This window comes from Trichoderma reesei, assembly GCF_000167675.1.
Source record: "Trichoderma reesei QM6a unplaced genomic scaffold TRIREscaffold_44, whole genome shotgun sequence".
In the NCBI taxonomy this organism is placed as follows: domain Eukaryota; kingdom Fungi; phylum Ascomycota; class Sordariomycetes; order Hypocreales; family Hypocreaceae; genus Trichoderma; species Trichoderma reesei.
In genome coordinates, this window is record NW_006711191.1 from 32,201 (window position 1) to 59,635 (window position 27,435).

Sequence of the window (27,435 nt, forward strand, 5' to 3'; positions counted from 1 at the left end):
CATTCAGCCTACCTAGGTATATCCTCACCATCATCTCAATGCTCGCAGAAATTGTACGACATACTCTCAACCGTCTGCTCCGCCTTGGCCTCGTACCGCGACCGCTCGTGCATCAGCCTCAGCCTGTGCTCCCGCGCCTCCTCCACCGTCATGAGGCTCTCCGGAACTGCTTCTTTCACGCCGTCCTCCCTCTTCATGTCTGGCAACGACTCGCTCCACCAGTCCATCTGCTGCGGCGGCACGTTGGCCGTGGACACGATGCGCTCGTGCGGATCAACCAGCCACAGCGCCAGGAACCTCCTGTGCCCCGGCCTGGTGGCGTCCTTGAGCCGGAACGACGAGACTCGGTGTTGACTAAGACAGGCGATGGATGAGTTACACTGATCAGCAGCAGGTGTGCGTAAAGATAACTCACAAGACGTTTGGAAAGGCGAGCAGCCGTCCCTGGCACGTTCGCACATCCCCGTAGTTCTGCAGACAGGGCGAGCCATGTCCGAGAGGCGTGCCATAGACACGCTCCAGGTAGTTATACTGGTCTTGGCCACTGTAAATCTCCTCCTGAAGCCCGCTGTCCGTCTGCATGCGAAACGACAGATGGCTGTCCGTGACATTCTCACTGTCGAGGTAGAACAGCGCCGTCGCGCATATCCTCTCGTTCATCTGCCCCTCAACCTAGGAACACCGTCAGTTTCCGCTCTCCAAAGCAGCAAAGTCAAGGGGAGCAAATAGCAGCTTACATGCCACGACCCAGCCGGAAAATAGGGCTTCTCCGGCGTCAGCTCGATGCTGGCCATCTTGACAATGACCTGCAGCCCGTGCTCCTTGAACTTCTCGCGCAGCCTCTGCGGAGGAGTGTAGTCATAGTCATTCTCCTCCCAGCGGTTCGGCTCCGGCAGGATCGCTTCTCGGTCCACGACCCATTTTCCAGGGATGATTCTTTCACCCATGCTTGGCTTGATCTTGTCTGGATTTATATACCTATATCGATACGCGTCGTCCTCCGGCAACCGATACACCATTGAGCTTGTCCACAGCTCATCGTCTTCGTCGCTAATGGTGTGCAGTCAGTAAGTATCATTTTCCGTCCCACAACCCGAAACGGTCCACGGACTCGCTGCGGGAAAACGTACCTGGCATCCATGACCAAGTCAAAGCGCGAGTCGTCTCGCCCGGCGACAATGTTCTCTCTGTAACCCAGATTCTCGCGGAGGCACTGATCCCACGCCGGAATGGCTGCATCAATGGCGTGTTCAATCGCCTCATAAATTGCTGGGTATTTCCGCGGATGTAAGTTGTTGACATAGCTGGTCAACTTGGCCGTCCCGTCCTCTCGAAAGACTACATTGGTTGGCAGCCATTGATATAGGCTCGAGCGATATTCGGGCGGGACAACCCCTATGCTGTTTAGTTGCCAGGCCATGTCCATGAACCTTGATCCATAATCTGGCAGGCGGGTGATTTCAGGCACAATGCTGCCTTTGCCGACGGACGCAAAGGCGTTTTCTCTGTCGACGACTTCTTCAAAGATGAAGCTCGATCGGCCTTGTTCGATACGTCGGTGGTTAGGTCTGGTTTCCAAAAGGGTAGCCGGAAGAGAAGAGAGTTGCATACCAAAGACGAACGGGTACATGGATGGGTGAATCAGATTCTGCACCATGTCGTTCGTCCCAGGGTGCCAGTCCACGTTGCCAGCCTGGTCTGCCCGCAGCGTCTCAAACGATGTCTTCAACTCATCCCAGAGCTGAGAGCTGACAACGGTATCAGACTTAACAACGGTGTTCCCCGCCGAGTCAAGAGTAGGAATCAGCCCGGTTTGAGCAAAATACGCAGCTTTATTGCGCAGCTCAGCAATGCACTATACATCTCATCAGTTCTCTCGTTTTCGTTTCATTAAGAAGAGGAACAAGCCACGAACAAAGTCAAAAGCCTTTTCAGAGATGATTCTGGTCTGAGGCATGGGAATCTGCTCGCTCGACACCTGCTTCCCCTCCATGATGCGCGCAAAGAGGCTGTTTTCCGACTGCGTCCTCGCCTCCTGCCACCACTTTCGCACAATGGCGTCGTCAAATACCTTTTCGTGCCAGTTTGGCTTGTCCGTCAGCTTTTCCATCAGCAGCATCATAGCCACCTCTCGGATAGGTAGGATCTTGGAATCAGATCCTCGCGCCTGAGGCATGCCAATGGGGTAGATGGGCTGGTCTTCCGTACGAGCCCGCACCGACTTATTCACCGGCATATTGACGCCGGGATACTGAAAGACGGGCATGTCGTCCTTTCTGGACCGGAAGGCCGTCAATGGGTTTGACAAGAAGGTGACGACCTTGTCGAGGGTTGATGTGCTTGGGGGTGAGTAGATGTCGGCAGTTCTCCGATAGTTTGGCTCGCTCATGGGAGGGAGGTCTGGGAGAGAAAACGCCTTTTTAGTCTCCTCGTCCACCGGTGTCTGTGCACCCATGAGTCTTCTCTTGGGCATCTTGAGCGGGTCCTTCTAGGCAGGACTGGAGTTGTTTGCAAGGTATTCAAGATTCCAACGCCAAGCCACGAACAGACTGCAAGCCATTAGGCCGGCCAGAGCTTCTCGATATTAGTTAGATATAAGTATGTGGAAATGGCTTGTTCAAACCGGGTAGCCTGCAGGCAATAGTGCCGTTGGCCCTAGTACACGTATAAGAGTCGTCGGGAAGTGGAGTCTGGTCAGGAACGCCAGGCAGCAGGTCCCCCGGATATACGAAGCGTGAGGTTTCACAGGCTTTTCCCTCGTCTTTCCTCACACGCCGCAAAGCAATGGGACGGATACTCTTTTCGGCAGTAGCCGAGTCGCGCAGTTCTGCCTGATTCAGTTGCTTGTCTTGGAAGTCGAGCGGAGACCGATCTCGCATCTGCAACTGGCGTCAACTAAATTCGGAAGGCTTTAGCTCTTTTCAAGCTAGAGTTGCGCCGATAAATCAGGAGTCCACTTTCGATCAAAGTTGGGGGACATGATCTGGGCATTGTGAAGCTTGGATGAATACTCCAGCTAATCCAGCTGGTCGAAAACTGCACCTCGAATGGCATGAGAATTGGGAAGCAATTTAGATTCTTCCAGTTTACACTTTCGGTAAGGGCAGAACCATTGCATGATTCTACATGACACAGACTGAATTTCTTGCCGTGGTGACCTCAAGTTGAAGAAATGTTCTCTCTGACGTTCGAGTCATAAGTTGCTAATGTAAGAGTCTCACAACTTGCTCGCATATTGAACTACAACCGTACAGACCGAATCGTGCATCAGCAAAAGGTGAGAAAATTCTTCTTCTTTTCCCTTTTCTCTGTTTATTCTCTGCCCATCGGTGAGCAGAATCACATCGAACTGTCAAGCATCTGCAATGCCAGCCTTCATCACAGGGTAGCCAAGCCCTCCACACCCAAAACCGCGATCCACTCCAGCGCCATATAAGCCAAAACGTTGCAACACACAATGTAGTAATCGTCATTACATTCAAAGTGAGACAGCAAAACAAAAGCCAAACATTTATCTACACAACTTGATCTGAATTGCCAAGAAGCAAGAGAAGAACGTCATATAAGCAAGTGCAAAAAAAGACAAAAAAATATGAGAAAGAACAACCCGACAGAGACAGGATTCGAACCTGCGAGGCCGAAACCATATGATTTCTAGTCATACCCATTAACCACTCTGGCACTCTGCCTATGGCTGGGTTGTTATGCTAGGGACTCACGGTGAATCAACTATGAGCCTAGCGCATCATCACCCGGCCATGAAAGTCGCAGCACAACTGACTGCAAACCCGAATAGTTTACAATCATCGACGAGCAACTCAGACAAACAATTCGGTCAGGAGCCACTAGCAGAATCCTAAAGACGCCAAACAAGTCGTCTTGGATAGGCGGCCGACTTGAGCATCAGAATTGTTCTCTTTCTGCTAATTCCGGTTCAAACAATCCTCCTCGATTCGATATTCCACCACAGAAGAGAAGTAATTTGTGTCAAGCTCGACTTCAATCTCACTTCTCATCAACAATACATCCCTAACTACCAATGTGCATGAACATGCAATTATACACTTCCAAATCCAAGACCAATTCCCCAATTCCGCTTTCCCCAAATACCACCGCCTCCTCCATAACACATTCAACTCCCTCATTCACACCTTCGACGTCCCCTCACACGCAACAAACGCATTTCCATCCGCCCCAGTATGCGTAATCACACCCGCAATCTCACACTCCCCATCAATCACCACACGATCCGGTCCAGGACGTCCTAACACCTCACAGTCAGTCTCTCCATCCATTGTCCACCTTTTCCCCTCCCCCCCCACCAAGAGCGCACACAACCATGATCAGAATTTGTACTCACCACCATCATACGTCTCGCCCGAAGAAAGAATCGGAAACTCGTAAAACGGCCCCTCAAGCCCTTTGAAGTAGAAATCCTCATAGTTCTTATACCGATGCGGATACGTCGATCCGCCCGCAGTCTCTCCCGTCTGGACATACTCACACGCAGCGGCAGACGCCGAGGCGACGGCCTCCGAACTGTAGTACACCGTGCCACATGTAGCCTCGTCACTCGCGGCGAGCTCAGCTAAGGGAGCGGCGCTGACAAAGGCGACGAGCGAAAGGAGATTGAGAAACTTCATCTTGACTTGGCGACGGCGTAGGATGTGCAGACAGATACTCAGAGAAACCGTCTACTGAAAGGTGTGCCAGCAGTTCGTCACACTCTGAGTGAAAGACTGGGTGCAACGAGATATATAGATACACCCAGAGCCCGTACTCTTGCTCCCTTGCATCGAATGTCTCGGCTCGTAACACAAGACTTAATCACTTGAGGAGAGTGAACCTATCATCAGGTATATATAATGCAGCACAAGTTACGCCAAATCGTGACCAAGCGAGCACAATAAGGTAGCCAAGAGTTGCCCGGAATGAATACATGCACAGGTGAAACGAACAAATGACTAGACGCACAGCGAATTCGATGTGTGACACGGCTGGGATGGAAGTCATGAGCCCGTATTCTATCTGGTGATAACGCATCCCGTCAGCATGGCCTTCAGTGTATGTAAGAAGTGCAACCTGTACATTACTTCCATCTTCTTGAATTCCGCAGTTACCCTTTCATTCTCAAAGTTCAAAATGGAGGCATGACCCATGACTCAAGCTTTCTCCAATAAGGCTCCCAGCTCACAGCATGCGCGTGTCATTCTCAATCTCATCCGCAAATGTCTTTCAAAGCTCAGAGTGTAGATCCCGGTTTCAAGAGAAGCATGCATCTCGTAAAAAGGGCATTAGAGGAAGCACCGGGGCTGGCTGGCTGGCTGGCTGAATGACACTGGTACACATGAGGCTGTCAACTCATTATCTGGTCAAGATCACCCCATTGCGCAATCATATCGATTCTCTCTATCCCCGCCACAATCATGTCGAACAAGAGAGCATTTCCCAAATCATGGCATCGAGCACGCCTTGCAGTACTCCAAAAAACAACAAGCAGCTGTTGTTCCAGCGCCGTGCAAAAGAACACGCCTCACCCGACGCCTCTCAAATTCTCTACAAACCACACGCCTCAGCAAGAGTAAACGAACCTCTTACAAACATTTCATACACTCACAAGCCAAGAAGGGAAAAAAGAACGAAAAAGAAAAAAAAAAGCAAAAGATTTAACAGAAGCACAGGAGCAAAAGAAGAGGGCCAAACCGTGGATTGAACACGGGACCTCTTGCAGTTGAGCACGAAAAACAGCAACCCAAAGCAAGAATCATACCACTAGACCATTTGGCCTCTAAGCGCAATGACTAATATTCTCACTCTACCTTTTATAAAGCCCCTTCTTACATTCCAACCTGCCCCCACCTCCCCTTGTCACTATTTCCTACCCCAAACCACATCCGCCTTAGCGTCAACTTGTCGTCCGATGTGTGTACAAAGTACCCACATGCTTGAACCCCACGCTCCCCCCACGCACGCACCCACTTCTCCCATCATGACAGAAAACCAAGAGCAAAAAAAAAAGGAAGGCCCGTGGGAAAAAAAAAAAAAAAAGACAGGAGGAAAGAAAAAAAAATCCTGGAGACACGGGGATTTGAACCCCGGGCCTTCTGCAGATGCCGTCGTCCACAAAGGAACCAATGCAAAGCAGACGTGATACCCCTACACCATATCCCCTAGGTTGAAATGCCGGCTTCATATCCATCTCTATCAAGGATACACACACAAACTCACACAATTCTTCCAATCAACTCAAAGCAATAAAAATGAGATGGTTGACAAGAAGAGATGAGCAGTGAAAAGACTCTATGGCCTGGAGCACTTGATGGAATGGACAACAATCGGAAACCATCTTTCCAAGACCCTCGAACTCGTCTTTGCGATGCTCTGAACGGAGAACTTCACCAAAGCCTCATCCCATCTGCAGGGAGGCCCTACAGACCCTCCCGAAGCGAAAAAACATGGGGGAAATCGACGCTACATCTGAGACACCGCACGTCACCCTGCTTCCAGTGAATGACCTCACCTCTTCCACTGTAGATTAGAACTTAATCCATACATCTCCTCATTAAACACATTCAGACACCCATCAGTCCGTCGAATTATTACAAAGCTAGACCCCCAATCCGGCATCTGAAATATTAATTATGTATTCATATCTACATGACGCGAAAGGAAAACAACTGATTACAACATGGCTCTAGTCTTATGTACCCGTAAAGACATATATACTACGTAGCATCTCAATCATGCTCATTAGGTATACAAACTCATTAAAAAAAAAACATCAAAACGCTACCAGCATGTAGCCAAGGGCAGCAACAGTAAACAGCACCGTGCCTGTCAAGCCCTGGGCACTCATAGATGCTGCCGAGTCCTTGTCGTCGTCGGAAGAGTCGCTCGTGTCGGGCGAGGGCTTGGTAACAGCATTGGGAGTGGGAGAGGCGGTTTCTTCCCTAAAGATGGGCTTCGTAGTGGATGGCGCGTCGCCGTCAGAGGTTGCTGTCGCCGTGGCCGTCTCTTCCGCCGCTGTGGAAATTGAGGTGGGTGTTGGACGGTACTTTTCGTCGAGGGTAAACTGGTCCAGAATGCACTCGTTCATGAGCTTGTTGTCGGTGTAGTTGCCGGGCTTGCCGAGGGGAGTCAGAGTCAAGATGTACGACGTGTCAAAGCTGCCGGCACCCCAGCCCACAAAGCCAATGTAGACGTCGCTGTTTTCGCTAATGGCCTTGTTCTGGGCGCAGAAGGCAGTCATGCACTGTCCAATGGTCAGTAAACGTCAGCGAGCTGGTAGGTGACTGACTCGTCATCTTACCGAAGGTTCCATGGACGCGCCCGTTTCGGAGATGATGGCCTGGCGCTTGTTCTGCCTCAGCCAGTCCGCGAAGTCGTTGAAGGCGTCGACGTTGTCTGTGGTGCACTCGGCGTGCGACCCGGAGTTGTTGATGTCGAGATACTTGTGGACATCAAAGTACAGCAAATCGGTGCTTCCATCCGGGTTCGTAATCTTGCCGAGGGCTTCCGCGCTGCCAGTGGACACATACGTCTCGACGCTGGCAAAGTTGGTTCCGGGCAGGAGGATCATCTGCGAGGTGGCGCCGGCCTTTCGGATCGCAGTGACGACCTTTTGGCACGTCTGCGCCCAGATCTCAATGTCGAGGTCGTGCGGCTCGTTCATCAGGCCAAAGATGATCTTGTCGTTGTCCTCGTAGTACTTTGCGATCTGGACCCAGAGGTCGACAAAGATGTCGTCCGACACGCCTCCCTGGCCGATGATGCCGCCGTTGTAGCGGGCAAAGTTGTGCATGTCAATCATGCAGTAGGCGCCCGTCTCGAGACAGGCGTTGACGACCTTGTTGTAGGAGCCCCAGTTGAGCTCGTCCAGCTTGCCGTCCACCGTGTTGTTGAGGACAAACTGCCATGTAGCGGCTGCCATTGGGCGTTAGTGGCCAGACACAGACAGTCACACGAGCGCAGCCACCACTCACATATGCGAAAGACGTTGAGGCCGTCGTCTTCGGCGAAATGCTTCATCTGGCCGGCGCCATCTCCTCCTTTGTAGCTCAGCAGGGGCACAGACGACGTGTCAGTCGGACAGCTGCCGTCGATGTCGCAGCCAAAGTCGATTCCGGGAATGGCGACGCCCAGATATTTGATCTTGCCGGCGAGGGCATCGCCAGCCACGGCCAAGGCGGCGGCCAGAAGGGAGGTTGCGCGCATAATGAGAGGGAGAAACGAGGAGCGTCGCACAAGCACCAGGAAGAGGCCGAGGGATATATCCGATTAACGAGATGGTGTATTAATTGTACGTCGACGTGTTGAGCGAGGGAAAAAAAGCTGTCCGTATATTACCACTACCTAGTCGAACAAATGGCAGCAGATTGCAGAAGATGACGGATTAAAAGAGAACGAAGAACGAAACAAAGTGCTAAGCAGAATGCCAACGAGCAGAGCCGACGACAGCGAGAGTAACAGAAACGAGTGTGTGTTAATGCTGCGTCATGGCTCGCAGAGAGAGCGGCAATGAGGAGAGTGGTGACGGTGATGGGGGAGAAGGGGAGGAGGAGGAGGAGGAGGAGGGGAGGAAGAATGAAAGAGAGAGGCAGAGCGAGAGAGAGAGAGAGGCTGATTCACGAGATGGAGGAGACGAATCGTAACACAAAGCCGGGGGATCCAAGGGTCTCCCCTAGACTACCTGTAGTGAGGCGGGTGAAGCTGGAAGTGGTCGGGTCAGTCCCCCTTCAGCGCATCTACAGCGCTCGAGGCCACCGCTGCAGCGGGCAAAGGCGCCTGTACTCCGGGCTCCTTTAGGGGGGCTGCAGCCGCTGGCCAGGCTCCGTCGGCGGGTGATGTGGCTGTGAGCAGCTCGGGTCGGCATTAGCGCTCGTGTTGGCGGCCTGTTTGGGCATAGCGGGCGAGCGCGGAATTCGTATTCAGTCAGACGTTGACGGAACTGAAGGGCCGAAAAGAGCGAAAGAGCATCCATGCGGGTTATTTTTGTTTGTATTTTTTGGGTATAAGTACGAGATTGTTGCTGAATTGGATACGAAAGATATCAATGTATGTGGATTGACGTGTTTGTTTGTATGTACCTATGTGGTCGTCGCTGGGTTCGGGGCTGTGTCACGTCATGTCGAGTGAACTGACAGCCGCCTCTGCCTCGGGCCATCACAATCATGTTTCAACGTCAACAAGACATCCATGTAGACAGACGTCCATCAATATGATTTGCAGGGTCTTGATGCGCTACAGCAGACTGTGACTGTCTACAGTAGTACATAGAAAACAGCCCCGTTTCGCCCGCAGTGGGACAGACCCTGGAGCCGCCAAGTCGAATCCAGCCCATTCTGTCATGATGTCGGATTCAATACGAGCAGTTGGACGGGTCAGGATTCGCCTGTTGTGATAACAATTCGATGACAGTTTGTAGATCATAAACACTCGACTACTTCTTCTCCTCTTACAGACTGGACATGTGACTTCAGTCCGACTTCTTGATAATATTCGCAGGAAATTCTTCAACGTTAGAAATCTCCAAAAGATCGGCGCAGTAGGCGGGGAATCAGGTGCTTTATCGCAGCCCGCCTCGTACATGTATGGAGCAGCCGGACAGGGGACATGCCGCTTGAGCAGGTGGATTCGATGGACAGGAATAGAAGCTGGAGACTGGACTCTACTCGTACTATCTCTCCGACCAAGGCATTCGCTATCCCAGATGCCTCATAGTAACATCTACAAGAGTAAGGTACTCGTAGGTCCAGTGACTGGCTTGCATCGAGACGCGAGCTACACCATCAAAACAACAATCTTTTATCCCAACCACATCCATCCATTCACTCAACAAGCTCAGCATAAACCGCCCTCTCCAGCTCCGCATATAGCCGACACGCAACCTCGTCTCCAAACGGAAAGACAGCCACCATCAACACCCCAGCAATCCCCGTCTGCGGATCAATCCACTGATATTACCAAACCGCACAAAAGCACATAGTCAGCTTCAGCTCACACACAATAATAACACCACAAAACAAGCTCAGCATCAAGATCAACAAGAAGGAAGCACAAAACTCACCCATCGCGAATTCCCCGCCCCGGCCCACGACAAACTCCCCCCCCTCCTCCTCCTCTTCCCCTCCAAGTCCGCCAACGCCAACAACCCCCCAAACCCATACTGCAACTCAAATCCATCCGGAATCTCCGGTATAAACGCCCCCCTCCTGTCCGGCGCGTACAGAAACGCCTCCATCAATGCCTTCTGCCGCTCATCCAGCTGCGGCTCAAACATCTCTCGCACCGTCTCCCCCGAGATGATGCCACCCGCCTGTTGTCCAGCTCCAGGGGCCTGCAACTGCAGCATCGCCCGCAGCATCCGCGCATAGTCGTGCGCCGTCGTGTGGATGCCCGCCCCGGCGCTGTCCAGCTCCGGCTCAACAGGCGCGGGTTCAAACGCCGACAGCGCGCCACCATCGCCATCGCGCCGCGTGACTTGGGCCCGTCGTCGGCCTGTCGTGTGAGGGAGCCGGCTGATGCGGAAGCCCGTGTCCGTCATGCCCAGCGGGTCGAGCAGATGCTGCTTCATGTACGCGCCCAGCGTCTGGCCCGTCACCGTCTCCAGGGCGATGCCGGCCCAGTCCAGGGCCGGGCCGTAGACCCAGCCGTCGCCGGGGCGGATCAGGAGCGGCGTGTTGAAGCCGTCCTTGCTGAGGCGGATGGTTTTGCCAACGGGCCTGCCGACGTACTTGCTCCATTTGCGCAGGTCTGGGTCTGAGACGTCGTACCGCAGACCGGCAGTGTGAAGCATCAGATGTCTGTCAAGGCAAAGGGCATCAGCAGCAGCAACAACAGAAACCTTCAGGTCCAAGCGGTACTATCTTATGATTGAGGTGTAGGTACTTGAGCGTAATGGGCCTCTCGTCATCCTCCAGTATAGGCTCCCCCTCGGGCGTGAATCCCCTCAGAATCTGCATATCGCGGACCTCGGGGACAATCTGCCGCACATCGTCGTCCAGCCGCATCTTGCCCTGCTCAATCAGCTGCATGAGACACGTTGCAGAGAGGAGCTTGGTCAAGGAAGCCCCGTAGGTGAGAGTATTGCCATTGAAGTCTGGCGAGTCTGCGGCAAAACGGACGCGGCCAGCCGATCCAGAATAAATGACGCCTATATGGTAATTAAGGCTGTGAGGAATCCCGAGTCGTGCTGATTCGGGTGGATGAAGAAACCCTGAAGCTCACCATTGGAATTCGTCACCAAAAACGCTGCTCCCAGCAGCTTGTCCTTGCACGCAACATCGTCTCTCTCCGCGACAGCTGCCCTCAGCAGAGCATCGAGCTTCTCCATGTCGAATCTTGCCAGTTCAGGGTTGTTGCGAGAGACGTGTTGCCTGGAGCGACCGGTGGCCGGCGGCGGCATGCACCCGACGCCTTTTGTATACCTAGGCCACTAATGGGTGTGTAACTGTCTAGGTTTTTCTTCGTAATATTGACATGTGTTTAAGCCTGACCGACGAGCATAAGCTTAATCTTGAGCCGAGACGTGAGCTGCAGAACGCCTTTCCGTCTCATTGGTGATGCGAAAGGCTTGGTCGATGCAACGATTAGCGGTCACGCAGGCACCTTTGTAGTGTCTACGACGATCTGCCTTCAATCTCTATCTGCAGCCTGAAAGCTTGTTTCGGGATCCAAACATGTAGTATCGGCCGCATGCAACATGATGATGAGAATCGACAGACAAATACGTATACAGCACTCTTTACACTTGATGAGATCGATTCCCTCGACAGCTCCGGTGTTGTAGCGCATCGGCCGTCATATCCCTGAGCGGGGTCCATACCTAGTATTTCTCCATCACGGCTCCATGTCTCACAGATCAAGATCGATATCCGTCTCCTTCATCTCCCACCCGACTCACCGTGAAACATCCGCAGTTCCGGCCCCGTCAAGCATCTCTCAATCGGCACATTCTCCCCGGCCCGTCCACCTCCGCTTCACTCGGCCATATTCTCAAACTCCCACCATGGCCACTCCCGCCGTCAGCCGGCCCTCATCCGGGCTGCTGGATCTCATCACCGTCTTTGACAAGTTAAGACCAGCCTCAAACCCTCAACCAACACCACGAGACAACTACTCATACTACATGTACTCACTTCTGCCCCCCCAGCCTCCCCCTCGACTTTGAGCAAAACTGCGACCCCTACTACCGCCTCCTGCTCGCCCCCGACACCCGCACCCACGGCTACATCCACCCAACCACCCTCGCCCGCATGCCATGGCCCTCGTCCTTCTCCATCACCCACCACCCCCGGCGCGAGGTCGTCCTCTCGCCTCCCCCCTCCTCGGGCACCTCCCTCTCCGCCCACGCAAACGCCGCCTTCCAGCAGGCCGTCGACGCCGCCATCGACGCCAACGCCTTCCCCCAGCTCAACGGCATGCACAGCGAGCCCTTCCTCGTCGTCGGCGCCCGCAACTTTGTCCAGATCGAGCGCTTCGCCGCCTCCCTCTTCGGCATCGGCACCCGCGGCGCCCACCTCACGGCCTACTCGTACGACAAGTCTGACGACGAGCTGCGCATCTGGGTCGCCCGCAGGAGCAAGGCGCTGTACACGTACCCGGGCATGCTGGACAGCACCGTCGCCGGCGGCGTCAAGGCCACCGACTCCCCGCTGGACTGCATCCTCGCCGAGTCCATGGAGGAAGCCTCCCTGCCGGCGACGCTCGTGGGCCCGCGCGTCCGCGCCACGGGCGTCATCACCATGGCGAACCAGAACCCACGCTCGGGGCTGGTCCACTCGGAGATTCTCTACACGTACGACCTGGAGCTGTCGGGCGAAGGGGAGGATGAGGAGGTGCCGCGGCTGGGAGACGACGGCGAGGTGGAGGAGTTTGTGCTGATGAGCTGCGAGGAGGTGCTGGAGAGGATGCGGGCGGGCGAGTTCAAGACGAATGTGTGCGCTGTCATGATTGACTTCTTGATTCGGCATGGGAGGATCACGCCGGAGACGGAGCCGGACTATGTTGAGATTTGCACGAGGTTGCGCAGGAGGCTGCCGGTTCCGACGAGGTCGGATAGCTGACGTGCTGGCTGATTCATACCTTGAGCTACGAAGACATGAAGAGGAGTCTTCTTTCTATAGAGCATAGGTAGAGTAGATATTTCTGAGATGAATGGCATCGAGTTGCAAGAGTCTCTCTCATCACTTCGAGTACTATAGGTAGCTTCCATCTTGCACGTCTAGACACACACATACACACAGATACATGTAATTCATGCATCAGTTGGTACCTATCAACTCAAGCGGTCATAACCCCATCGCTACACTCACCCTCATTATTACACATGCCAATAACATTCCCATACCATCACTGAATATATCAGGTACTCAACCCTCTCTACCCCCCTCCAAATCGTGCAACAGCCTCACCACAACACCCCAACCGTCCACACAGAGTACCGCCGCACCCCCTCCAGCCCCCCAACCCAGTACTCACCAAGTACACCCACCCCATCATCCCCCACACACCAAGCCCGCTTAGACACGCACACACAAGCACTCACACACACCTCACTCACACACACAAACAAGGCAGCACGGCACTCTCCCATCTCTAACCTCCAACCTCCCCCATCCACACAACTTCACCTTGACGTCCTCCTCCTCTCTCTCTCCCTCTCTCTTTCTCTCCACTCATGCCTCTCATGCCTCTTATACGTCCACAGTCAGGCGAATCCATCTTCTCTTCTTTCCAACATTTCACCACTGCAATCTTATTCTTTTTTTTCCTTGACACCACTATCGCAGCACAACAGATTCTCAACATCAAAGTCTTAAAGATGAAATGTCCTCCAGCTTCCATCATGACAACCAAAATCCCACACATGGAAATCCTCTTCAGCCAACAAGGGAAAAAATCCCAACGCCACCACGCCCACGCAAAAGATCTTCAACTTCCGCACCAAGCAAAGCAATCCACGAAGCAGCCAGACATCATCAGCATGGGTCAACAAGAATGGTCTCAATCGTCGTCATGTTATACAATGCATCCTACACTACATACATCTCGCGGCAGCCTCCTCCTCCAAACCCGCCCTCTCGTCATCCGTCTCCCTCAAGAGACAATCTCAGGCGTCGAGCAAAAATCAAGAAAAAGGGAATCGGCGCAAACAACTAGAATGCGAAAAAAAAAAAAAAAAGTTCAAAGGCTTCCGCAGACCCTGTCGTTACCGGCCCAAACTCCCCAACGCCTCTTTTATCCACCCTGTCCGTCCATGGCCCGCCCTCGGACGGTCCATCCGGCCTGCCTCCCCTACGCCAGGCTGCTCGCAGCGGAGCAGACGAGTCGCATTATTATCGGCCAAAAGTCCCGCCATCTCTCGCTCCTCTCGATTTCCCTCTAGCCAACTCTGCTTGGTGTAGACTTTGATGAGGGGGGAATACCCAAACGGGGTTCATGACCAGCGCGCAGCTCCATGTCGGCCGTCGCCAAGTCCAGATACTACACGCCACGGCAAAGTCCCAAGAGACTCGAGCAAAGTCGTCTCCCTGTTTCTTTACTCCTCCTCGGAATCCGAGTCATCGCTGGACTCGTCGTGGCGGTTGTGCGCCGGCGCATGCGAGGCGTCATCGGCAGGCTCTTGGCCGGGCTTGTACAGCTGTTGGATGGCTGTCAGCTGCGCGATGCGCGCCTCCTGCTCCTGCGCGCTCATGGGCTTGTTCTTCTTGGGCTTGGATGCCGATTTAGGGGCCTGCTTTGCGGGAACCGCCCTATTAACTTCCGGCGACTTGGTTGTGGCGTTTGAGTCTTTACCGAATCCCGGGAGCACTTTTTTGCAGAGGTCCCATAGCTTGTTGAGCGCATCGCTACTGAGCTGGTCAATATCCAGTTCGAGCTCGCCCTCGTTGTTTTCCTGGCGAGAATCAAATACGTTAGCAACATGACATGGACAGCAAGGGGGAAAAGGGGGGGGCACCAACATTCTGGCCAGTGTCACGCTTGATAATGTCAATGGCTCGATCGAGGTGAGGATACTCGAGATCATTAATGGCACTAGCAATCTGATCCTTGTCTGCCGCAGAAAGCGTCCTCTTGGGCGGCGGCTTCTTGGCGCTGCTCGACTTCTTGGGAGGCGGTGCGTGGGTCGACGACTTGCGCGAGGGGGCGCTGCCGGCCGCCTTGCTCTTGCTCGGCTTGCTCGACTTCTTGGCCGACTTGTCCTGGTGCTTGGGCTTGGCCTCGGTCTGCTTCTGCGCCACCTTGTACAGGGCCTGCTGCACCGTGTCGACAATGACGCGCTGGCAGTCAATCAGCGCCTGCGGGGTGCCCGACGCGAACATGCTGTTGAGCTTGCTGCTCTCCTCCTCCAGCTTGGCCTTGAGCTCCTGGAGCTCCTTGGAGTTGTCCACGGCGGGCGCCGCGGGCTCGTCGTCGTCGCTCTCGTCGTCGTCGTCCTCGTCACTGGCGTTGGACGCAGACGCGGCGGGCGCGTTGGCCTTTGCGTACTTTGCCAGCCAGGCATCCTTGCCCTTCATCTGCTGGACATAGAGGTTCTCCAGCTGCTTGGCCAGGTTGGACACGGGGTTGCCCTGGTCGGGCGGGCCGTTGAACTGGTAGCAGTTGGCAAAGATGAGGCGCACGTTCTTGTCAAACTCCTTGGCGTTTGTGATTTCGCCGCTGTTGACCATGCGCGATACCTTGCCCAGGTCCATGGGCTTCTTGATGATGGAGTAGTAGTCGGGGATGTTGAGGCCCTCGGCGTCGACGGCGTCGAGGAACCACGTGTTGAGCGTCGAGTTCTTGGGGTGCATGAGCTCCGCCAGCACCTCGTCGCAGAATTGCATTTCGGGCTTGAGTTTCTTGCGAGAAGGCTTAGTGGTATAATCGATATCCTTGGGCTTCGGTGCCCTTACCGTCCGTTTTGGCCTGTCGGCGTCGGCGAGGGAGCCTCGACGATCCACGCTGGGCTCTGCGGCCTGCGGCTTGGCTGGTTTGGCATCGGCAACCGGCGGCGGCGGCGGCGGCGGGCTGGATGCCGGGCCTGACGACTGTCGCCGCACGGCGTGCTCGGGGCCGGACAGGACGCGAGGCTCACGTGGCGGCTTCGGCTTGGCTACAGACTTGGGCCTGGCGGGCTCCTCTTCGGGGATCGCGATGGACTCCTGCCACACGTTTCGTACTGCGTAGAATGCGGCGTCCGTGACCTCGTGCTGGGCGCCGTTGAAGGTCAGGGTGTTCTCGTAGATGAGCCCCAGGTCCTTCTTCATGTCGCCAAACGTAGCGTAGATGGGGTGGGGGTCGCGCAGGCCTCGGTCTATCTCGGCCAAGTCCATGGGCTTGTCAATCCTCGCCAAGTAAGACTCTCCCAGCGCCGGCCACAGCTTGGGCACCGAGTCCCGGAAGTGGCCACCGTGCTTGGTCTTCTTGACCCTGCCAATGATCTTTCGGATCTCGCGGCGCTGGAACGGCGTAATCTTCTTCTCGAGAACCGATGCGTCTTTCCACTTTGCGATGGAAGCAAGGCGGTCCGCGCCACTGTCATTAGCAGAAGCTGAAGCATCAGTAGCAGCATTCTCATTCCCGGCCAAAGGGGTGGCCGTCGCAGCGCCGTCCTCTTCCTGGGTCTCAGTCTTGGCCCGCTTGGCGGCCGGTTCGTCTTGCATCTCCTCGTCGCGCTCCCTGGCAACCTTTGAGCCGGGCGCGTCAGACATGGACACTTCGATCGAGGTATCGGCAGCAGACGATGTGGCATCAATGGCCAGCTTTGACATGCTCGGAGATCCGAGATCGACTTCATTTGATGAAGGCGCCGTCGCCGCAGCCTCTTCAACCTTGGGCTTGGGCTTCGCAGCCTCTTCCTCGGGCTTGACGGCGGGCTTGTCGTCGGTCATGACGGTATCGGCGTCGGCATCGGCATCGACGTCAGTTTGAGTGTCCTTGGGGGAGGGTTTGGCCTCCTCAGTCTTCTCCTCAGACTTTTCTTCGGCCTTGGCCTCGGTAGATTCTTTGGGTGCAGACTCTTTGGCAGTCGTGGGCGTGGCGGCAGTGTCGGCGGAAGCTTTCGCGTCGTCTGCGCTCTCGGCGTCTGTCATCTCCACGTCGGGCTTTTCCTGCGCCGTCGTCTCAGCCTCTGCCTTCTTCTCCTCTGCTTTTTTCTCCGCTGCTGCTTCCTCAGCAGGCTTCTTCTCCTCGTCCTTGGCGCTTTCTACAGGCTTCTCCTGTGGCTTTTCCTGTACGCTCTCAGAATCGGCTGCTACGGGCGCGTCAGCGGCTGGGGTGTCCTTCTTCTCAACCTCTTGGGCTTTCTCCTTGTCGTTCTCCTGGGCCTTTTCCTTGTCTTGCTCCTTGTCTTGCTCCTTGTCTTTGTCGCCCTGTCCGTTCGTAGTGCTCACGCCGTTGGGAGTGTCGGCGGATGCAGCCGGCGACGGCTTGCCGTTGACAAGGGCCTCATCGGCCTTGTCAGACGGGGCTTTGTTTTCCTTTTCGGCGTCGGGTTTGGCGCTCTCGGCTGACTCTGAGACAGCTGGCGCATGGCTAGAGGCGCGCAAAGAAACATCTGTGGTTAGCAATACAGACGCTTCTAATGCAGAGGGAGACGCGAGCAGCAAGCGATGAGGAGCGCAACGTGGCAAACACTCACCCGTTGGCCTCGGCCATCTTGTCCTTGTCAGCCACAGGCGGCTGGTCCGCAGTCGGCGAAGCCATCTCTGGGATAGTCAAGGACTTTGCGAGAAAGGTGCGCGCTAGAGACAGGTGGTGATCCGCAGTGATGATTCTAGCAAAGGAGGCGCGACATCAAACGCAGCAAGGGCGAGGGCCCGCGAAGTCAAGCGATCCGGTGGGCGTCGAGGGGAAGCGCAAGGCTGGAGGGTTGCGATGCGACAGGCGGCGGGAGCTGCGGATACGAGATCGCGAAGCGGAGCGCTGAGGGAGGAAAGAAAGAAGAGAGAAGAGATGGTGGGAGATGAAGGAATAAAGAAAAAGAGCTGCTGAAGCGTCGCGCAGTCGAGGCAGCAAAAAGCAATCGATCGGTGAGCGGAAGCTGAGGTGCACTGGCGGCGCGCGACAATGGGAAGCTTCAGTGCACGGCCGGCGACTTCCTGCAGGTGACGGGATTGTGACGAAAAGGTGAGAGGCTGAAGCGCAATTCCGTGCAGCCTTGCGACGGACTCGATGCGACCGGACACACGAGGCTCGAGACTCGACGGCGATGCGATGCGATGCGATTGTGATTGCGATTGCGATGCGCGGCGGTTGACCAGGGCAGGATGCGGCTAGTGACGAAACCGGGCGGAATGGCTGTCGTCACGATGCAAGGAAGAGCTTCCCGCCAAAATAAAACAACAGGAATATTTTTGGAGAAGAGAGAATGCGAATGCGCGATGGTTGGTCGGAATAGTCAACAAAGTACCAGCCGGCGGGTAAAGGTCGGCTGAGGGCGGATGCGCGGGCTGTGGTTGGCTGGCGGTGCCTTATATTTTTTTAGGTATTCTCCAAAGGGGAATATTTTCTGGGAATTTATTTCCCTTGGAGCCTTTTCTCTTGCCTTGTTGCGGCCGTTTTTGGCAATTCGTTCGCTAGTCCGGTTGGGCCTTGCCTCTGGCGGCGGGTTTGCTTCGGAAGCCGGACAAAAGATAAGGGACGGAGGGGAGGGGGAGGGGAGGCCCTTTTTTTGCGAGGAAAAGCGCGTGCACGTCAGTGAGATTTCGCCGGCTGGAGGCGCGGTGGTATTTATGAGTGACGACGGGCGGCGGCGCGACGGGCGCGATGTGAGGTTAGGCGGGTTATGCCGCAGCCGGGGTTGCCGCTCTAAAGGGAGCTGTGGCTGGTGGCTGGAGCCGGCGGGGGCGCTGATTGGCCGGCGCCGGGCTGATGCGCCACCCGGGCTTGCTGTTCTTTTGCTAGGGCCACAATGCGGTGTCACGGACAGCAGGGTAAAGAAAAAAAATTGCAGGCGAGACGGGAAGACAGACGAGAGGGAGGCTGGAGGCGTTGCCGTCCGTTTGTTATGGTGAGGCTGCTAGGTAGTGCCTGTGCAAGTATCGTAGGTACGTATAGTATGTACATACGAGTATGACCATGGCGAGCGGGACGGGGGACGAGGCTGGGGCTTGATGGTGGTGGTGGTGGTGATGCTGCTGGTGCTACTACTAGTAATAGTATTATCATGCTGATTGATGCATGCATCGCACTGACCGCGATTTTGCCCATCCTCCCATCCCCTTGCCGTAGCCTCTGGTGAGGTGGCTGGGCAGCGTCCAAGTTTCGGTCAGTGGGATGGGCATGTTGGGTTCCGTGGCGGATGCCTGCATGCTGTTGGGATACAGAGGGGGGAAAGCTTGGGAATGGGGTTAGGCTCAGCTTGGGGCATCGTGGCCTGGATGCTGGGTCTGGGTCCGTAGAACGCGGATCACCTGGAGCATCAGTCTGGAGGTTTTACAGTGTCGTGGGGATGGACAGAGATGTTCAAGGAGGTTGGTGGGTTGCTTTGACGTGATGCATCTGCTTTGTGCTTTCTTGTTGGAAAAGGGCCAGATGCAGTACAAGCGCAGCAATGCCGTGTGAGAATGCAATGCGCTGCTCACGCCAGCCCAAAGTGACCAGAAACGCGTATGTCACCAACACAAACAAGTCCGAAGCATCAGCGAAGAAATATGTAGAGTCAGGGAAAAGGGCATGTGCTTGCACGAATTGACTGTGCCGCTTGAGATTATGCTTGTCTGTATGTGTGATAACAATAGTCCGTACGGTCACGACGGATAGAGGTGGATGGTGATGATGATGATGGATGGATGGATGGATGGATGGATGGTTGCCTCTGCCAAGTTGATGACATTGCGATCCACGCGTCGCCGATAACAAAGCAAACCAATGCACCAGAACTGACGCGCCAGAAAATAATTTTCGCGGGGCGCATGCTGCAATTGGGGGGGCTTTGGTCGTGCTATTATGCGATTAACCGCACTTTTCCACAGCGAGAGCTCAACGCCAGAAGTGGGAACAAGCACAAGGATGGGGTGACCCTGTGGCGCAGTTGGCAATGGCTGTGGCGCCACCACGAGCCCGGAGGCTAAGGAACTTGCGAGCTGCACGTTTTCAGAGCAAACGGGGGCTTGTGAAGTGAAGCCTCGACGAAAAGGTACCCCGGCGCTGGGTAGCCAATGGGCAGCTGAGGGCGGGCCATTTGCGGCGATTGGTCTGGTTGACTCAGCAATCGCGCTAAGACCGTCGTCAGCACTGGTAAGACAGGCTGAATTGGCTGATCATCCAAACTGCTCGGAGCTCAGTGCCGAGTTGCTCCGAAGCACGTGAGCGAACAGAGGTGCTTGCAGACTAACAGATCACGTGGTCTGCTGCAGACGACGCACAATCGTGCTTATGTCATCTCTTATCGTTATCGCTGAGCGATTGCAAGTTGTGGAGCCTCTATCAGCGACTCGGCCAGTCAAAAAAAAAAAAAAAAAAAAGTTCAACAGGCAGATTGTCAACAGTGAAGCTCGTGAAATTTTCCATCTTCTCGGTGACAAAAAAAAAAAGTGAAGAAGATTTGACGACATTTGGCATTCTGCACCAGACGCCTTATTCTTCATCCGTCTTTCATTCTGATTGCCGCACACAAACGAATCACACAAAAGCGAACAAAGGCAGAAGCAACGTCCTCGACCCCCCCGAGGAAGTTGCCTTCCCACTCCCACCACGATTAACGTCTTCAACTTCCTCTCCTCCGTCCTCTCCCCTCTTCCATCCCCAATGTCGACCCCCAAGAGAAGAACCCCGGCCAAGCTGGCCACGCCGGTCGTCAAGCCGGATGCGAGGAGGGCAGCCCGGAGCACAATCGATGAGTCCAGAACAACCGTCTCCAACACCGATGCTCTGCGCAGCTCGCAGGCCGAGACGATAGAGATCTCGTCCGACCCGGACAGCGACGAGGACATGTCCGACGTCGAGGACGTGAATGGCGCGGCCGACGAGGCTGAGCAGAACCCTGAGCAGAAGCCCGTGGCCAATGGCCAGCAGAAGCCGTCCACCAAGGCCGCCGCCGACGCAGACGACGACGACGAGGAGGAGACGTCGCCCTCGTTTGGCGAGCTGCTGCGCGGCAGCGAGGCCATCGACGTCGCCGCCATTCTGCAGCAGTCGTCGACAGACAGCAACGCCGCCGCCCAGGCGTCGCGCAGCGCCATTGCGCCTCCCTCGCACCAGTCCCTCACCACCGTCCTCACCCAAGCCCTCAAGACCGACGACACAGACCTGCTCGAGTCCTGCCTGCACACGACCGACATCCACACCATCCGCAACACAATCGAGCGCATCGACAGCTCCCTGGCCGGCATCCTGCTCAACAAGGTCGCCGCCCGCCTGCACCGACGGCCCGGCCGCGCCGGCACCCTCATGACCTGGGTGCAGTGGACGCTGGTGGCCCACGGCGGCGCGCTGGCCGCCCAGCCCAAGCTGCTGCACGACCTCAACAGCCTGCAAAAGGTGCTCGCCGAGAGGGCAAAGGGGCTCAACAGCCTGCTCGCCCTCAAGGGCAAGCTCGACCTTCTCGAGGGCCAGATGGAGCTCCGCCGTAGGATGCAGAGGAGCGCCGGCCTGCTCGGCGAGGGCGACGACGACGACGCCGACGACGAGGACGTCATCTACGTCGAGGGCGAGGAGCGCGACGCCGAGCAGAAGAACCTTGCCAACGGAGTGCGCTCGCGGAGGCGCGGCGAGGCCGGCGCCGACGCCGATGACGATGAGGACGACGACGACCGCGTGCTCAACGGCTTCATTGGCGACTCGGAGGACGAGGAGGAGGGCTCCGAGCAGGACGAAGAGGAGAGCGATGCGGAGGATGACCAGCTGGACGAGGACGAGGTCGACTTTGACGACGTGGACGAGTCAATGGGCGAGGACGAGGAGAGCGATGTCGAGGTTGCGCCGCCGACCAAGATGCAGAAGGTGTCCAAGACATCTGCAAAGAAGAAGTGAGGCTGGACATGAAGACGAATAGTGAGAGAAGAGAGGTTGAGTGGACATTGTATGTGTTGTGTATGTATGAATGAGGTACAAAAAAGTTTTTGCGCGAGGCACAACAAGAAGACGCGAGGAAGATACGGGGGGGCATAGCATTTCCGGCATTCCGAGGTCCCTCGTTCTCAGGGCGTTTGGTATCTTAGTTTCATGTTTTTTTTTTTTTCTTGTTCAGAGTTTCATGTAGAAGTGGATATTACAACTTTGTTTCCATCCATTTCTTCCTTCTCTGGTCTTGATGCGGAATTGGCCTGTTTGTCCGTCATACTGTGAGAGAGAACCACATTGAAATCTGTCTGTTAAAAGGCAAAGTGGGAGGTTGGAAAATCAGGAAACGTCAATTTTATAAAGGATCTCTCATGACCTGTGTATGAATATTGATGGCCGTAAAGCTGCACCATTGGAGAACGAAAGTGAAGCAGAGATGGTGTTTCAAAATCTTTCCAACTCCTACGTTTACCACTATGCATACACAGAGACAACTCGTAATCACCTCAAAGACAACATATCAACCTCTCACTGATATACAGTGTTTATACGATATTAAAAAATACCCTGCTTGATAAGGTAGGTATGCTAAAGGCCAAAGGAAAGGCTCACAAGTCACAGGCAAACCATCACACAAGTCTCAAAAAGGAAACAAAGAGGCCATCCAAAAGCTCTATCATAGCTCTCAACTCGTCGCATTCAATTCGCTCGCTCGCTCGCTCGCTTGCCCAACTTTCGCCATGTATAACTAATAAAGGAAACAAAATATCAAGAATAATGGAAATACCAAAAGCACAAAGAAAAAAAAAAGTCAACAAAAGGCGAGGGAAGGGAGAAAAACAAGGAAACCCCGATATCCTTCTCTTCCTTTTGAGGGGGGGGGGACAAGCGCTTTTTTGGTTTGTTTCGCAAAACGTGAGGGAAAAGAAAAAAGAAAACACATGCCTAGTTGACGCCAATTCGACCCATATCGCCATGCATTGGGAAACAACAGAAAGGATAACAATAATGAATGTAGACGTAGCGAGCCAAGGCCATATTCCCGACAAACAAAAGCAATGATGACGAGGCGGAAACAGAAAAGGCTGAAAAGGGCAGTGTGTCTATGGCCGTAAAAACGTGGGAAATGAGCCATTAAAATCGTATAGTGCGGATGTGAGCCTGGTTGCAGAACAGGCGGCTGCTGTCTCGTGCAGTGTAATAATGTGTCAAAAACAAACAAACAAACACCAAGGGTTCATAATATTTTGCTCGCTCGTCTTGAATAATGGAAATCTCGCAGAAGCATCTCAAATCGAAAGCAGTGCGTAAAAGATAGGTGTTGGCAGTGTGAGAGATGATAATGAAAGGGGAAATGTTGCGGCATTTGGAGCCACGACGACAGCGCAGGGGGGGGAAATGGTCGACGACAAGGACAACGCAGGCTCAGATGGCCCAGCTGCCTCTCCTCTCGCGCACGCCCCAGGCCAACGGGTCGAGATTGTCCAGATCAGGGTGCTGCCTCGCCCACTCGGTAATGTAGGCTCGCAGCGCCGCCCATCGCGGACACCTCTCCTCCTCGGGCGCGTGCACGTCGAGCTTCATCTCGACCATGTGGCCCTTGGCCATCTGCTTCTCGTCGTCCCTGCGCAGCTCGTCGATGCCAATGTGGCTGATGCGCGACAGCTCCTCGTCGAAGCCGCGCGCCATGGCCGGGTAGCCCAGCGACAGGTAGTTGTACACCTGGGTGACAAAATCCTCGCCAAACTCTTGCAGGATCTTCTCGTCGCGCTCGGCCTGGGCCTTTTCCCGCTGCAGCCGCTCGCCGAGGCCGTTGAGGTCGCTGCTGCCCATGTCGACGTCGGCGCCCTTGTGCTTCTCGGCACCATCCTGGTGCTGATGGTGCTGGTGCTGGTGATGCGGCTGCGGCTGGTGAGACGAAGAGCCCCAGAGCCCGCCGGTGCTCGTCGTCAGGCCCGACGACGCAGAGTCGGACGAGGAAAAGATGGACGCGGGCTCCTCGCTGATGACGCTGGAGTCGACGGCGTCACACGAGCAGTGCTTGTCCGGGAAGCTGGGGTCGGTGGGCGTCTGGATCAGCTTGGGGTTGTGCAGGTCCGGGGGCACGATGCATCCTCCGGTTGATTCCGACCTGCAGCAGTACCCCCTCCAGAGCCCGGCCTGACCCGGCACGTCGCGCCCGCGGTCCTCAATCATGTGTGCTTCAAAGGGGTCCTCGGGCTCGAGCGTGGTGAACTTGGGCGACGGGCACCGCCGAAAGACGAGGTCCTTACCCAGCATGGGGGGAGACGGGCCCTGGCGCAACTTAAGCAGCTTGGGGTCGGCATCAGGCACATGGCGGAAGCCTCCAAACGGCCTGCCAAAGGGCCCAGGTTCCTGGCGGCCGGGAGGGTGGGGCTCAGCCGGCTGGGCTGAGGGATCCGTCTGGGCAGAGGGAGCGACGAGCTTGGCTTGTGCCTGGGCTGCGGCGCGATTGGCCTCTGCCAGCGCCAGCTGCAGCTCAGCGACCGAGGACCGGCGAGAATCGGTAGCCAGCATGGGCTTGGTCGTGGTCCACAGCAGATCGGGAGGGGACGGCAGCTCCATCTTGTCCAGATCAGAGTCGGATCGGATAAGAGGGCTGTCGGCAGCGGCACCGGGACCGGGACCGGCAATGGCCAGCGGGGAGGCAGCGGACGCGGCAGAGGCAGCACCACCACCAGCGGCAGAGGCAGCGACGGCAGCAGCAGCAGCAGCAGCAGCATCGAGATCCTCCTCCATCACCACTGCCTCCTCGTTGTCCACGTCCATGCCGTCCCCTCGGTCCTGCTCCAGACGCGCCGCATGCTCCTGCATGTGCTTATGCCACCAGTTCAGCCCCAGGTTGGACGACTTGCGCCGGAACCGGTACTGGCCGGCCTCTTCGTCCCGGGGGCTAGCCGCGGGCGAGCTGCCGCTGTCAGACGAGCTCTCGCGGAAGTAGAAGTGAGCCACACCACCCTCGCGGGGGCGGCTGTTGGGGAACGCGGCGAGGGCAACCTCTTCGATCTGCCGTGCGACTTGTTTAGCCGCCAGGTCCAAGAGGTACTCCTGGACGCCCTCCTCCTCCGTCTCGCGCCGTGTGGGCGGGAATGGGCGTGCCACACTGCGCTGCGGCTCGTCGTCGCCGGCCGGCCCCAGCTGCCGACGAGTCGCCTTTGGCTTGGCCGAGTAGATGTGGTTTGTGTAGGGGGTAATGTCGGTCTTGTCCGTGGGTCGAGTGGCCGGCCCGGGGTCGCCCACTCTCCTGACCCGTCTGGACGTCTCGATGAGCTGGGGGGCAAAGCGGCGCCTCTCTTGCGACGTCTCGCGGTTGTGCATCTCAGGCGGGAATTGCGCCTCAGGAGATCGAGGCGAGGGCTCCGGGGTCAGCTCAGGATTGGGCCCTATCCTCTGGTGCGACGTATAATCGTAGACATTCTTGCGGTAGGATTGGAACGTCGTCTCGATCGGAACGGGCACGAAGCGCCGTCGTGGCGGCTCCGTATCTGCCATGGCTGTTGTGTTGTAGGTGTAGTGCTTCGTGTATGGTGCTTGAGAAATGCGGGTGGCAATTCTCTACCCGCAGGGAGTAGGAGGTAATTGGAAGTGAAGAAGTGTGAGAGAGAATAACGGCTCAACGGGTATCTCAAGGTGATGTCGCCTGCGTCCCAGGGCTTGAGGGTTGGGAAATCCGGCTGTGGGAGCCTTGCTGGAAGGTCCTGAAGGGTGAAGGGACAAGCCGGTGGGAGCAGGACAACATGCGGCTGCAGGACGACGATGGTATCGGTCGAGGCGGTAAGGTATAGATAGATAGATAGCTGGGCACACGAGGTGGCGCGAGTGTGTCGTCTCGGTGCCTCGTATGCGGTATGTGATATGCGGGATGGGGTGTCGCCGTATGTACGAGCAACGCACAAGGCAAGGCGGGCACGCACCCGTATGGGCTTCTGGGCTGGTGCCGGCGGGGCTGGACGGTGCAGCTATCGCGCTCGTCTGCTGCGAGTCGCCTCCCTCTCAGTCTCTCGGCTTGTGGGCTTATGTATGGCTGGTGGATGGTGGATGGTGGACGGGGTTGGACGACGGTTCGGATTCTAGACGGCTGGATTGGGCAGGGATTGGACGACGGCGGACGGCGGATGCAGATGCAGATGCAGCGAGCCGCGCCCCAGGGCTTTTTGCGTGCTGGAGGATCCCCCGAGCAGTTCGGTCGGGCTGTCTGTTCCTTGCTTTGGGTCCTGGCTGGCTGGATGATGCCGGGTTCTGGACAACCTAGTGAGCGAGCAAGCAGCAGCAGCAGCAGCAGCAGCAGCTTGATGAGGGCGAGCAGGTCGCAGTCGCAGTTGAGCGCAGAGGCGATGCGGGAATGGCGGAAGCGCTCAAGGTGGTGCTGATGGATGCTTGTAGCCGGAGATGCTGGTGCTGGTGCTGAGCTGGTGCTGCCGGCACCGCAGCGCACTCAGTCCGTCAGTCAGTCCCGTCGTTTTCTCACGATAAGTCAATCAGCGTTGGCGATGACTGGCCTGGCCGGACCCTTGCGTGGCCAAAGTGCCCGCACAGTACCCCGTTGGCTGATGCCGGCTGCTCCGCACGGTCTCAGGTGACGGCCAGCACTTCTAGGGGGGGCGGGTGCCCTCTGGGGGCGTTTCTGTAGGGGACCATTAGGGGCACGAGGGGACCCGGGGGGTTAGCATCGGCAGTTTAGGGCCCCTGAGGTGCTGGAGCTGCCCGCTATTCGAGCCCAGCTCTAGGTATCCATTCCCGGCCATCACCAGTGACAGGTACTTGCATGTGCAGCGGGCAGCAATTAATATCGCAGCACCCACAGTCGCAATCAAGAAACCCAGTGTCGCAATCCCAATCGCAATGCTCTTTGTCACAGAAACCCAAGGTGACAAACTTTATTAGAGCAACTGCAGCGAGAAAACTCTGAATGCACACGTGCTGCATGCCACTCAGCAACGCCCCCCGTAGCAGCCGGACGTCTCTGGCAACTCGCAAGGGATGTGCATGCCGGACATGCCCACAGTTCGCCGACAGGGCCTCGGCACGGTGCCTGTACCTGGACCTGGACCTGGACCTGGACCCTTCTGATCAGCAAGCAGCAAAGCAAGCAAGAAGAGCGAAAATCTGCCCCAAAAATTGCCCCTCTCTCTCCTCCTCCTCCTCCTCTCTCCTCTCTTCGCCCTCACCGGCTCGAACCCACGATGCACGTTGCCGACCAATCGTCGTCCTCGTCGGCCTGCAGCTGCTGGTCATGAGAGTCGGCTCCGATTGGATTCATCCAGCCATTCAATTCACATTCACTCGCCTCGCATCCCCCGCATGAGGTGGCTACCGGCGGGTTACCACGTTTTTTTCTTTTCTCTTTTTTTTCCTGCTCCTTTTCTCTTGATCTTCCTGTTTGGGATGCCTTGTTCATGTCGTTAGGTAATGCCGGACGTGTGCTGA

At 55.9% G+C, this 27,435-nt stretch overlaps 8 protein-coding genes across 8 annotated transcripts; 2 read left to right on the forward strand and 6 right to left on the reverse strand.

Annotated features, from left to right (window-relative positions):
• Positions 1 to 35: 35 nt before the first annotated feature.
• TRIREDRAFT_70923 (uncharacterized protein) lies at positions 36 to 2,236 on the reverse strand (the record flags this gene model as incomplete). Its single annotated transcript, XM_006969833.1, has 6 exons — positions 36 to 354; positions 416 to 672; positions 738 to 1,050; positions 1,131 to 1,542; positions 1,612 to 1,855; positions 1,916 to 2,236. 6 exons carry the CDS (start codon positions 2,234 to 2,236, stop codon positions 36 to 38), a joined length of 1,866 nt encoding a protein of 621 aa, XP_006969895.1.
• Positions 2,237 to 4,145: 1,909 nt separating this feature from the next.
• On the reverse strand, positions 4,146 to 4,643 carry TRIREDRAFT_70919 (uncharacterized protein; the record flags this gene model as incomplete). Its single annotated transcript, XM_006969834.1, has 2 exons — positions 4,146 to 4,264; positions 4,361 to 4,643. 2 exons carry the CDS (start codon positions 4,641 to 4,643, stop codon positions 4,146 to 4,148), a joined length of 402 nt encoding a protein of 133 aa, XP_006969896.1.
• A 2,018-nt stretch (positions 4,644 to 6,661) lies between these two features.
• cel5b (glycoside hydrolase family 5) lies at positions 6,662 to 8,554 on the reverse strand. The gene is made up of 3 exons (XM_006969835.1): positions 7,983 to 8,554; positions 7,310 to 7,923; positions 6,662 to 7,252 (listed from the first exon to the last, which is right to left on the reverse strand). Exons 1-3 carry the CDS (start codon positions 8,212 to 8,214, stop codon positions 6,782 to 6,784), a joined length of 1,317 nt encoding a protein of 438 aa, XP_006969897.1. The 5' UTR covers positions 8,215 to 8,554; the 3' UTR covers positions 6,662 to 6,781.
• A 1,273-nt stretch (positions 8,555 to 9,827) lies between these two features.
• Positions 9,828 to 11,332, reverse strand: TRIREDRAFT_112551 (uncharacterized protein; the record flags this gene model as incomplete). Its single annotated transcript, XM_006969836.1, has 4 exons — positions 9,828 to 9,938; positions 10,067 to 10,802; positions 10,888 to 11,152; positions 11,227 to 11,332. 4 exons carry the CDS (start codon positions 11,330 to 11,332, stop codon positions 9,828 to 9,830), a joined length of 1,218 nt encoding a protein of 405 aa, XP_006969898.1.
• An 832-nt stretch (positions 11,333 to 12,164) lies between these two features.
• On the forward strand, positions 12,165 to 13,049 carry TRIREDRAFT_31367 (uncharacterized protein; the record flags this gene model as incomplete). Its single annotated transcript, XM_006969819.1, has 1 exon — positions 12,165 to 13,049. A coding segment is annotated over one exon (885 nt), but the record flags the coding sequence as incomplete, so codon positions are not given.
• A 1,490-nt stretch (positions 13,050 to 14,539) lies between these two features.
• TRIREDRAFT_112554 (sporulation transcription factor) lies at positions 14,540 to 17,688 on the reverse strand (the record flags this gene model as incomplete). Its single annotated transcript, XM_006969837.2, has 3 exons — positions 14,540 to 14,896; positions 14,964 to 17,517; positions 17,624 to 17,688. 3 exons carry the CDS (start codon positions 17,686 to 17,688, stop codon positions 14,540 to 14,542), a joined length of 2,976 nt encoding a protein of 991 aa, XP_006969899.1.
• A 3,045-nt stretch (positions 17,689 to 20,733) lies between these two features.
• Positions 20,734 to 21,957, forward strand: TRIREDRAFT_112556 (uncharacterized protein; the record flags this gene model as incomplete). Its single annotated transcript, XM_006969827.1, has 2 exons — positions 20,734 to 20,934; positions 21,001 to 21,957. The coding sequence occupies 2 exons, from the start codon at positions 20,734 to 20,736 to the stop codon at positions 21,955 to 21,957; spliced, it is 1,158 nt and encodes a 385-aa protein (XP_006969889.1).
• A 1,455-nt stretch (positions 21,958 to 23,412) lies between these two features.
• On the reverse strand, positions 23,413 to 25,500 carry TRIREDRAFT_6067 (uncharacterized protein; the record flags this gene model as incomplete). The annotated part of the gene is made up of 3 exons (XM_006969818.1): positions 23,413 to 23,809; positions 23,906 to 24,607; positions 24,665 to 25,500. The coding sequence occupies 3 exons, from the start codon at positions 25,498 to 25,500 to the stop codon at positions 23,413 to 23,415; spliced, it is 1,935 nt and encodes a 644-aa protein (XP_006969880.1).
• Between the last annotated feature and the right edge of the window lie 1,935 nt (positions 25,501 to 27,435).

Coding starts and splice junctions, on each gene's coding strand:
- cel5b (XM_006969835.1), bottom strand. CDS start 8,214: ATGCGCGCAACCTCCCTTCTGGCCGCCGCCTTGGCCGTGGCTGGCGAT. Junction 7,924..7,982: donor CCTCAACGTCTTTCGCATAT/GTGAGTGGTGGC, acceptor GCCCAATGGCAG/CCGCTACATGGCAGTTTGTC. Junction 7,253..7,309: donor GCGCGTCCATGGAACCTTCG/GTAAGATGACGA, acceptor ACCATTGGACAG/TGCATGACTGCCTTCTGCGC.